Genomic DNA, 11,726 nt, shown 5'->3' with positions numbered 1-11,726 from the left:
TGCAAGAGCCACACATGCAAACAACCCCAAAAAAGGGAATTAATTAACCACATCCCATGGGCAGGCAGGTGCTCAGCCATCTCCAGTTCCCAGCTGGAAGCCAAAGGATTGAAGGTAACACACAATACCTGAATCAGTTATTTTCTTTTAAGAGACTGAAATATTTCCAAACAGTATTTGGTTTAAGATGTATTGATTTGCTTTAAATGGAAATGTAACAAAGTGATTTAATCCATGCACTGATTAATTAGCCTCTTATCCATCTGATGCACTGTGTCCTGTTAGGATTCTGTCCTGGTAGAAACCATAAATGTGACAAACCTTGGGAGAGGCCAAAGGAATGTTTAACTCTTAGATTATGGCAAATGAGTCATTGTCATGTTCGTGCCTGAAACCTGAGGATTTCTGACATGGAAACTGTAAAATGGAATGTGGACAAATTGTGTGTGTGGTTGGGGAGTCGTGGAGTCCTTTGTGTCTCTCCAGCCATCAGAACAGTGTTAGTGAATAACCAAACACTACTGACTGTAAATAGAGAGTTCAGGGGGAAGCTGCTAAAATGCTGTTTTGAGTATTGTCCCTTTTCAGTCCCTCTCACTGAAGCAGCTTTTCTGTGAAGCCATGAAACATAGAACTGCTAAGGCTGGAAGAGACCTTTAAGCTCACCAAGTCCAACCGTGGAACGTTGGCTTGCTCCAGCTCCAAGCTTCCAGAGAAGCAGGTCTGCATTTATCAATACTGTGATTTTTGATGCACTGATTTTTTTGGAGCATTTGCTCTGCTGGCTGATCTTAACAAGTGAGGCTGGCTGGTACTTGAGGGGGAAGCTGACAGTCATGCACCTTCTCTGCCACATGAGGGGGTAGCTAGTTTGCATTTTAGCTGATTTTTCAGGCTCTTTGAGAAAGCTTATAACTAATCATTGCTAATTCCCCAATTCCCTCCAACAAAAACTCAAATCTTTTTCCCTTGTGTGAGCCTCCACTAGAGACACTGCTTGTGTAACACTCAAAGTAGTGAATCAGTAATAGCATAGAATTTTTCATGAGAATCAAAAACAACTGTTGGATGCTGAGATGAATTTATTTAGAATTTGCTGCATTTCCATTTCACTCTCTTTGCCCTTTCCCTCTTTCGAGATTGCTTGTAGGATCCGAGTGATCGCAGTTCTCAATGTGGATGTGAGATGTGATGCCAGGAAATACTCTTTGCATTGGCAACATTTTCCCAAGGACTTGTCCCTTGGAAATTGCCCCGTTGTATCTTATGGGATGGATACAGAGTAGTTTTACACAGAACCCTGGTGAAAACAAGGAGGGAAAATGTCAGATGACTGATGAAGCGTTTGTTTTTCTGTACTAACTGTTTCAGAAATATTAACAATTTCTGTCTTATCCTTTCCACTGAGATAGCAATAGTGAAAATACCAAACTAGCAGAGGCATTATGGTCATAAAAAATGGTTGAAGTCATTGACTTGGTGGAAGAGGGAAGATGGAAGGCAGGGAAAAGGTGGGAATTCTTGCTTTAGTAAAGGGTAGGGCTCAAAGACACTCTAGCGTTGTAGCAGGAGCAAAAAGTTCTGCGAGTAGGTGGATAGAAGAAAACATTTACCTTGCTGAAGTGCTTGGTAGCTGCAAGGTCACACATCCTGTGTGACCTCAAAGACATTAAATGAAGAGTAGCCGTTTACCTGAGCCTCGGATTTGGACTCCATCATCGATGGCATTTCCGTTGTGGAAGAATTTGACAGGCCCGGAGAGCTGCCCGGAGAAGGGAGCGTACACGGTGGCTCCGTCAGCGCAGATCACATCCACCGCCCTGTGCTTCCCTTTGCCATTGCGCCTGGAAACATGGACGGAATTAGAGACATCTCTTGTTAGAGAGGGAGATCAGGCAGCAGGGGGTGATACCTGGAAGTGGGTTGTTAGGAGGGGAAATAGTGTCAGACTGGCTGAAGGATCCGTAAAGGATTTTTTGATGTGGGTGGTTTAATAGGGTGGGTGACCTGTTAGGGCTGGAGAAAAAGCCTTTCTTCCAAGTTTTAAATAGAACTATAGAGTCACAGAGAGTTTGGTTGTGTGAAGGACATCAAGTCCAACTTTCCCCTCGAGTCTGTTCCCAACACCAGGTCAGGCGCAACTTAGTCAGAGTGATAAAACCCTCCAAGCAGAGAAGTGTTATCAACAATGTGTGCAGCCTGAAAGTTTGCTCATATCCAACCCAAACCTTCAAAGCTGTGATTCTTAAGCAACTTAAACAGCGTTCAGCTCTTATTTCAGTGGAGGAACGACACAACCCCGCGTGTTCCCATGACATGGTACCTCGGAGCTCCGTAGTATCCGCAGCCGTACTTATCACAGCCCCTTATCTCGTTGGTGGGATTCCCAGCACACACCGTGGCCCAGCGGCTGTCTTGTTGTGGCAGTGGTGGGACATCTTTGAAACACAAAAACACAGCCCATCAGAGTTACCTTTCTGATTGTTTTAAGCCTGGCGCGTTTGTGACTGCAGTGTTTTAGTACAGTTGGGTAAGAACATGTTGGAATTACATCCCACACGTGCAGTCAGATTTCCCTCCACAGGATTTGTCATCTTTAGAGGAAATGTAAATAGAATGTACAACTAAGCTGGATAGTAATATCTCAGACGAGAAACATGCTTTAGAGACAAAAATTCAAAGAGAGAATCACAGGTCCTTTTGTGCAACTCTACTCCTGTTCTGGGCTGCTTTTTTTGTTGTTTGGGGTTTTTTTACCGGGTGTAAGCAGGTGGGTAGGATCAGAGTGGTCGCAGTTCTCGACGTGGATATGAGAAATAATGCCAGGAAATACTTTCTGCATGGGCAGCATTCTCCCAAGCTGTTGCCCCCTGCGGATCTGGCCGTGGTACCGGATGGGGTGAATGCAGACGAGCTTCACGCAGTAACCTGGAGGAGACGGGAGAGGAAGAGAGGTCAGGAAACATCAGCTGCCTCTGCTCCTTGGGAAAGCCAGAAGCATTCCCTGCCAGCCTCTTACTGGAGACTGTAAGGATGAAGCAGAAATGTCGTCAAGGTACCAACAATCGTGAAATCAAAATTACTGGGTTTGCTGTGGAAAAGAGGAGAAAAGGGAGCTGGAAAACAGGGACAGGAAAACATCCTCTCAGCAAAGCTGAGGGTGTACTTCCGATGCTTTATTTTTACTGTTTCCTTTTTGTTATTATTATTTGGGGTTGTCATTTTCCTGCTACGTGTTTTCCAACTCCTTTCTTCCCTCCTCTCCGGGAAAAGCATAGGAAAGGACTGCATCCTGCTGGTGCTGCCTTCCAAAATTTCAGCGTGCTAGAGAGGGTGTGACACTAATCAGCACTGTGCTTGAACTGAAGAAACCCTGCTCAGGGAAATGGAGTGATTACTTGTGTGCACACCTCACAGCATACCCGGTGTTCATTACTTGCCTGATCCGCTGATTTGGACTCCATCATCGATGGCATTCCCGTTATGGAAGAACCGGATGGGTCCGGAGAGCTGCCCGGAGAAGGGAGCGTACACGGTGGCTCCATCCCGGCAGATGACATCCACCCCCCCGTGCTTTCCTTTGCCACTGTCCCTGGAAGCATAAATCCATCCTTAGAGTCATCTGTCAGCGTTAATGTTGTGTATCAATATCAGATACACATCTATCACGGTTAATGTTATGTATCAATATCAGATACACATCTGTCAGGGTTAATGTTATGTATCCTTATCAGATACACATCTATCAGCGTTAATGTTATGTGTCCTTATCAGATACACATCTGTCAGGGTTAACCTTATGTATCCTTATCAGATAACTGAAGCTTGTCTAACAAAATTTTTGTACCTGCAATCAAATTAGAAAATGGCAGCTTTGGTCCATTTTTTTGGTTTTTTTTTTTTTTTTTTTTTTTTTAAATTGCAGAATGTTCACGTTACTCTGGCCTTCTTCAGATATCAAATTTAAGCTTATTTTTAGTTTTCCCAAGTTCATGGGGTATTTCAAGGTGTTATAGTGAAGTAGCCTTGTTCTACCCCAAAATACGTCTGTGCCCATGTGAAATGGAATCATATGTTTGGCATTTTCTCATTTAGAAGTTTGGAAGTGACATGATGAGGATGGAAACTTCTTACAGAGCCTGGGGAGAGGAGACAGCAGGAAAATGCAGAGAAGGCAGGAGACTTATAAATACTTATAAAAGCATTTTTCAGGGAAATATAACTTGCTGTGTTGTCAGGTCTCTCTTTAATGACAGTGGTGCTGACAGACTTTGAGTTTGTGTGAATGAAACTACTGGGCTGTTGCTGCATGTTAGTTAAATACCTTGTTAAATAACAAGAATGACACAAATCCTTGAAATACTTTAATTTCCTTTGGCTGTGTGTCATGTAATGGTCTCCCTGCTTCACCCCTGCATCGGCTGCCAGCAGTGGCATCACTGCACTGCTGGGAGATTGCCGAGGAATATCCCAAAAACGGGTAAGAGGTCCTGCCAACAACAGTCTTCTCTCATTCTGAGTGTCAGCTCTATTTAACTGTACTCTCTCCTGCCTGAATATTTCCTTTAGGAAAGCACTAGTGAACCCCAGAGTCCCCGTGCCCACGGTGTTACCTGTCAGCGCCGAAATTCCCGCAGCCGTATCTGTCGCAGCCCCGGATTTGGTTGGTGGGATTCCCGCTGCAGATCGGGGCCCAGTGTCTGTGCTGCTGTTGGGGTGGGTGTCCATCCAGCTGCTTGGCAAAAACTTCACGTGGAAAAGAGAAAAAAACCCAGGGAAAATTCAACCATCTTCTGCCCAGTGCAACAGAAAGTGTTAAGGTGCAAAAAAGGGTGTTTAAAGTGGGAGACCTGAACTCACAGGAGTTTGGAATCTCAGAAGCTGTAGGTAAAAGGACATTATACAACCTGCTGTACAGATTTGATCCACTTTTCCTTGAGGTCTTACTTTAAGGTATATATACTAAAACCAAAGCAAAGCTATAGATATTAAGATATAGATTTTTAAAAAGTAGTTTGGGAAATAAATCAAACCAGTGGTGCCTGGTTGACGGTTGGACTCAGTGATCTTAGAGGTCTTTTCCAGCTGTAACAGTTCTATGATTCTTCATGGCACCTCTGATCACTTCAATATATGACTCTTAGTGCCCACGTAATTCCATATTTTATAATCACTGTGCAAATCACCGTAATCCTTCATACAATTGGATTGAAAAAAAATTAGCATTATTTGCAGTGGAGCGAGTTTCAGTAATTCATTAGTGTCTGCCTAAACCCAGTCAAGACAAGCTGTAACAGAGCAATCCCAACTCACCAGTGGACACCAAGCTGACCAGAGCCACCAGACTGAGAGCTGGCATTTTGGGGCTGCTTCACCCGTGTTCTTTGATCCGGTCAAAGACGTTGCACAGAAGCCACCCGGGGTATTTATGTGGTTTTGAACAAGTCTGTTGTCTTGACCAATCAGTCTTGAGCAAAGTGTTACATCTCTGGGCTGGCTGGTTGCCATATTCAGCACTGGGGGTGTCCGTGGGCTCTGCAGGTGTTGGAGCTGGTTGTGAAAGGCAGATCAAACCATCAGGCCCTTGGCACACAGGAACAGATGGAAACGGGCAATCCCACAGCGCAGGAAAATCTGGTTGAACCGTTTCTTATAACACCTTTTCTTCCCCTTCCTGAAGTTAAGGGCACACTCAGGCCAAAAATGGTGGGAACTCAGAGGACTGAGTTGGAGGAAAAAGGTGGGCAAAGCTCCAGGGTGGATGTAACCAGTTGGTCCTTCACTGCTCATTCCAGTGCCTCCTCCCGGGTGTTTGTGCCAACCAGGAGCACATGGAGCTGTAGTGTTGGGCACAGCATGAGCATTCACTTAGACTAAGAAATACAGATGCTTTTGCATGGAAACATGTCTTTTGTTCTTGTGCAGCTGAAATTGTCAATTATGTCACTTAAATCCATGGAGTTTTTTCACTGAAACCCTAGTTTTTGACAGTAAAATTCTTATTTAAACATCTTCAAGTTCTGAAACAACTGTTGCAGGAGCCAAAGTTGCTGGGATCCTGTGCTGGGCAACCAGCTGTTCATGGACAGTTGGGAGGTGCAGTTGTGAAAGTCCTGAATTGGCTGCTTGGCACACGCCAACAGCAGGATATGGACCAACCCCCTGGCATTGCAGTCCCGGGAGCTGCAGTTGCACCATTTCCTTCCCTGCGCAGGGGAGAGGGCGGGGACGTGGAGAGCAGCCAGGGTGCAGAGCTGCAGGGAGCTCATGAGAGCAGGGGGGCTGAGCTGGGAACTGCTGGCTCCTTTCTCCTGCAGGACTGGTGTGAGGTCCCCATTCCTTCCCTTTTATGTCAGTAGTAACTTACCTGGCTGTGTAAGGAGACCCTTCAAGGTCTTCTCATGGACTGAGCAACTGCTCAGAGGGCAAATGGGAGTGTTTGGGCTGATAGCATTGAATCCTTGAATCATAGACTGGTTTGGGTTGGAAAGGAACTCAAAGACCATCTCATTCCAACTCCCCCACCATGGGCAGGGACATCAACCACCAAGTTGCTCCAGGCCCTGTCCAACCTTGCCTGGAACATTTCCAGGGATACAGAGGCAGCCACAGCTTCTCTGGACAACCTGTGCCAGGGCCTCCCCACTCTCACAGGGAAGAATTCCTTCCTAGTATCCCATCTAACCCTGCCCTCTGGCAGTGGGAAGCCATTTCCCCTTGTCCTCTCACTCCAGTACCTCTCCAACACTCTTGGAACCCCGTTAGGCCCTGGAAGGGGCTCTAAGGTCTCCCCAGAGCCTTCTCTTCTCCAGACTGAACATCTCCAACTCTCTCAGCCTCCAGAGCAGAGCTGCTCCAGCCCTCAGAGCATCTTCATGGCCTCCTCTGGACTTGCTCCAACAGGTCCACGTCCTTCTCATGTTGAGAGCCCCACCAGGCAGTGAAGGAGTCAAGCCTGATGCTGTCTGTGTGGGAACAAGTCGGTGCTGAGCACTCCCCTCCCAGCTGAGCTGTGACAACAGGTTACTGAACAGCCTTAAGAGCTGTTCCCCTGAAAAACGAATAATATTCTTTGAGCTAATCATTACAAAATGAAATGTGTTTCAAGAACCTACTGCAGAAGACTTTACTTGTGCCACCAGCAGAGCAGGCTTTTGTGGTGAAAATCCAGTGTAATTCAAAGTGCACTGGTGAATAATTCCGGGTGCTGATCGATGAAATAAGGGGAATTTTGCCCCAGAGATTAACTAAGCCTCGCGTACCAGGCTGATATTGTAGTTCCGGGGGGATATCAGCAGGTTGCGCTCGCTGACCAGCCAAAAAGCAGGGCTGGGAACGTCATTTTAAGCAGCTCCCAGGCTGTGGGAGGCGTGAGTATCCTGCCTTTCTTCCTTGCTACGTGTGAGCTGAAGAGGAAGCTGCAGTTGTGCTAGCGCACAATTCCGAGTGAAGGCTCTGTCTCAAATTTACTTTGCCTTTATCAACAAACATCCTTGCTAAGCCTGACCTGGGCGGGTTTCACAAGGAGGATCGAGGAACACAAAATATCTTTTTGCTGCCCACGTCCTGTCTCGTGGGGAGGACAAAGCTTTGGATGAATCCTCCAAAAGTCCTTCAAGGCTTGGGGAAATAGGAGGGCATGGTGTAGATGTGAGTTGCACCCTTAGGCACTTAATCTGGGACCTTGTGATACGAACTTGTAAAATAAAAGGGAGAGAAGGAAAAGAATCCCTGCAGAAGTGGTGCAGAAATGAAGCAACTCTGCATGGCTGAGTTTGCTGGCTCTGTCCTTAAAAGCCTAGTTGCCCCTGTTTCTTCCCCCCTCTTAAATATTTCCAAAACTGTGTATTTTACCAGCCTTTTATTTCCCTCCCAGAGTCAGCTGCAAATTGTACCTTCCCTTCCTCTACACCCAGTTAATTTTTAATAGACTGAAAAGATAAAGCTGGATTTACTTGTCCTGTTTGCCCCAACTGCTCTGTAATCTGAAATAGAAAAGTGATATTTGCTTGTCCTCCTCTGCTCCTGGGTGACAGCCCCAGATAAAACTGGAAGGGTTTTATGCAGAAGCATCCCACACCCCCTTGCTGCTGGAAAAACTCTGATTAAATAACACACCCCTGAAGAGGTTTGTGAAACCCACCTGTGGGACACACCAGAAAAGTGCTGAGCTTTGTCACTGATGGACAGGGGACAATGTAACTTGTAGAGGAGCAAAGCTGGGGTGTTGCTGGAGGCTCAGAACCCTGAGCAAGGTCAGCTCAGTCTTCATTATATTTGCATGGAGAGGTGGGGGCTTGATTGGCATCTTCCCTTTTCAAATCTAAGCTGATAACTGGGTTAGAGCCTGGGATTTTAACCAAGTGAATCTTCCTTTCCTGGGGGCAACAACTTTATGAAAAAATTAAAAAAAATATTGGTCAAAACTGGAGAACACTGGGGAATTTTGCTGTGATATTTCTTCTTTCAGTGTAAAAAAATGAAGGAAAAGTGTTTTTTTTTTTCCTTCAAGAGATTTTTACACCTCCATGGTATTGACTTGTTTTCAGCATCTGGTCATATCTGCCCCTGCAGGTAGGGCTGATTTTTCATTCACAGCAAAACTAAAGTGGTTCCTGGGGCAGGTGAACGGGACACAGCAGGTTAAGCACCTCTCACAGGTGCAGCAAATACATTTCTGTAGTTTCTGAGAAGAAAAAAATCATGTCAAGATACACACAGCCCTCACTGAAGCAGCTTCCCTGCTTCTCCAGGGCTGGAGTTGCACTAGGAAACCTGTGAGCCTGCAGCACTTCCAGAGCACTTTAGCCCTGGACACTCCCAGTAGCACATTGGCAGCCTTGGCCCGAGAAACCCTGTCCTATTAACAAGAGCTTGTTGTCCCAGGAAAGTCTTCAGCTGATTTACTAATGGAAAGAAATACCTCACTTGGACGAAGAGAAACCCGGGTGTGCCAAGGCAATCCTGAGGCAGGAGCCTGGGGAAAAGGAATGAGTTACTTCATCACTGTTGTTTTATGGCTTTGCTGATGGGCCCTCGGGAAGATTTGGGTTTCAGCTTTATACAGGTTTTTTTCTCCCAGCTGCCTTGAAAAAAGCAGAACCCAGCCCAAACCCTATGACAGCACCAAAGAAATTCAAAGCGATTTTTAGCGAGGCAGCCCTTTATTAATGTGATTTTCCATGTTCAGGCACAAGTGAAATTCCTGGCTTGTTGAAGAAATCTTGTGGTTGGCTGCAAGGAGAGCAGGGCAGTCTGAAGAGGAGTGAGCTGCAGCAGGGCTGCTGGGTTTGGAGGATCCAGCCCCTCTGCCACTCTCCATCCCCTCACCCACCAGGGCACAATGTGCAGGGTGTGGGAACAGCTGTAAAGCAGGTGTTACACCTCACACACGCTGCACTCTCCTTTCCCCTTTGCTCAGTGAAAAGTCATCCCACAATGTCACTTATGATTGTCACACAGAAACAGTGACAGGGCAATGGTGTGGCTTGGACAGAGCCAAGCCCTGAATCCAGCTGACACCAGCCTGGAGTGGACTTCAGAGCCTGGTGCAGACCAGGAGAGGTGTGTCAGCTCCAGACAACCCACTGCAGACCAGCAGGACAAGGAGGGGAATTGTGCTGGTCCTGCTACATAAGGGGTTTTAAGACCTTAATCCCTGTGGGATTTTCTTCTCCAGAAGAAATGCTCTTGGTTTCCTGTTTCCCTGCTCATCGGGTGTCACACGTAGAGAGGGGAAAATCTATTTGATGGGAAAATTTTGAAACAGTATATTCAGACAGACTATGTAGGTGAAAAAAATGGCAGCAGCTACCTCTGTGTGATGCTTCTTGTGCCCAGGGCTCAGCTAAACCAAGCCAGATGAAATTGCATCAGCTCAAATTCCTTTTGTTAATTACTGATTTTATTAGAGAGGTCCAAAAGGAGAAGAGAGGAAGCGAAGTAATTTTGTACATTTCCTCAGAAGCTCAGAAAATGAGCTTTTTTTTTTTACCTAATTCTGTCACTAATAAATACCCCGAGGGCCAAATACTCTCTGTTTCAAGTTGCACGCTGGGTTTAGAGCGGTGATAAAGATCAGGGTGGTAAAGAGTGATTCATGAAGGGTTTGTGTGAACTGGGCAGGAGCAGTGGGTTCTTGACTCACCTTCATGGGGGTCACAGCCTTATTCTGGGTCTGAACAACATCCCAAGGGCTGAAGCAATGCCCAAAACCAACCAACTTCTTCACATTTTGCTTATGGCTTGCTGGATCCAAAGGTGTTTCCTTTTAATTTGCAGGAAAACTGATTGCAGGAAGGTGGCAGCAATTGGCAATTACTTGATTTTGTATTGATGGCAGGAGTGTGGAAGAGATAAAGCAGGACAAGGGGAGTAAAAGCAAGGGTAGAATATGTCTGATGCTGGCAGTGAAGGGTCCCTCGCCGAGGAGGAGATGGGGGAACTGCATGGGAGGTAAGTGAGGCAGGATGGGTCTTTTCCTCCTCTCACATAGTGCTGGGAGGCACTGAGGTAGAGGGAAGGTGTCTGTGAGGGAAAGGTAATTCCTTTTAGCTGTGACTGCAGAGCCTGGAGAGTGTGTGTGTCTGGAGGGGGGAAAAAAATCACAAAAAATACCCCCAAAATCACAAAAAATACCCCAAACACTTCAGCTCTGGAGGCTTTGCAGGACACCCTGTGCTGTGAGAATTCCCCCTGCTCTGTATTTGGGGGATCACACCAGGGAAGGTGGGTGTTTTGCTTGCAAAGGGGTGAATAAGTAGCAAAACTGCAAACTCCTCATATGCAAGCAAGCACCACAGAACAATCAAATTAAACCTAATTGGAGTAAGATTAAATTTAAAAGACAATGACATTAAGTTCTAGCTCTAAAACTCATAAAACTGTCTAAAAGCTGTTTCCAAAGCTGTAACCATGCTGAGATCTAATAAAGTTTTCATTAAAGAGGAAGTGTTTGACTCAGCCTGTCCCTTAGCAATAGGAGGGTTGTTTGCCCCTGTTATGGAAGGGATGCAAATAGCTATAATAGTTTCCTTTCTGTTTTACCAAGTACCAGGGCACGACTGAAGTGGTTGGCAATGCTCTAAGGGCTGTGAATGCTCAACCTATGCAAAAAAATGCTCTTTTCTCTGCCACCCACCCCTTGGATGTTGAGCTTTTGGTGACTCAGGTGTGCTGAAGCTCCCACCCTACTCTGGGATTTGCTGCACCAGCACAGCCCCAACACATAAACCCAACAAAAAAGATCCTTCTTGTTTTCTACCAGGTAGTGCAACCTGATAGACCCCAATATGCCTAAAAGACCCTTGGAGCTAAAGAGAAATCCCTGGGTATGGGTGGATTGCGGTGAGGGAGAGAGGGCGGTTTGATTACCTAAATGTCAGGTTTTGGAAATATCCCGATTTTGCAAGACTCTGGTTTAAATTCTAACATGAATTTAGGGGAAGTGAGTCCTGAGTCACAGTACTGCAGATGCCTATTTTCAATGTCTGATTTTCCCTCTTTTTTGTTTTTGTTTCTGATGGTGGCAAATGCCACATGAGCCACACAAGGAGATGATGAGCTGTAATCCCACGTGCCAGTACATTCTCCCTGAGTTGTGTTGTCCGTATTTCCTAGAGGCTGCAGAGCAAAGGACCTGAATTAGAAAAAAAAATCCGTCTATGGGGATAACAACTTATTGCCTCTGTTAATTATACCTATAAAAATAATAATTTGGATGAACT

At 45.8% G+C, this 11,726-nt stretch overlaps 1 protein-coding gene across 1 annotated transcript; it reads right to left on the bottom strand.

Moving 5' to 3' along the window:
* Nucleotides 1–1,079: 1,079 nt before the first annotated feature.
* LECT2 (leukocyte cell derived chemotaxin 2) lies at nucleotides 1,080–5,401 on the bottom strand. Its single transcript, XM_032702919.1, has 7 exons — nucleotides 5,314–5,401; nucleotides 4,614–4,746; nucleotides 3,441–3,592; nucleotides 2,758–2,928; nucleotides 2,324–2,438; nucleotides 1,693–1,844; nucleotides 1,080–1,300 (listed from the first exon to the last, which is right to left on the bottom strand). Exons 1-7 carry the CDS (start codon nucleotides 5,357–5,359, stop codon nucleotides 1,110–1,112), a joined length of 960 nt encoding a protein of 319 aa, XP_032558810.1. The 5' UTR covers nucleotides 5,360–5,401; the 3' UTR covers nucleotides 1,080–1,109.
* Between the last annotated feature and the right edge of the window lie 6,325 nt (nucleotides 5,402–11,726).

The sequence above is a fragment of the Chiroxiphia lanceolata genome, chromosome 15 (assembly GCF_009829145.1).
Source record: "Chiroxiphia lanceolata isolate bChiLan1 chromosome 15, bChiLan1.pri, whole genome shotgun sequence".
NCBI lineage: Eukaryota > Metazoa > Chordata > Aves > Passeriformes > Pipridae > Chiroxiphia > Chiroxiphia lanceolata.
This window is presented reverse-complemented; position numbering and strand designations above follow the sequence as displayed.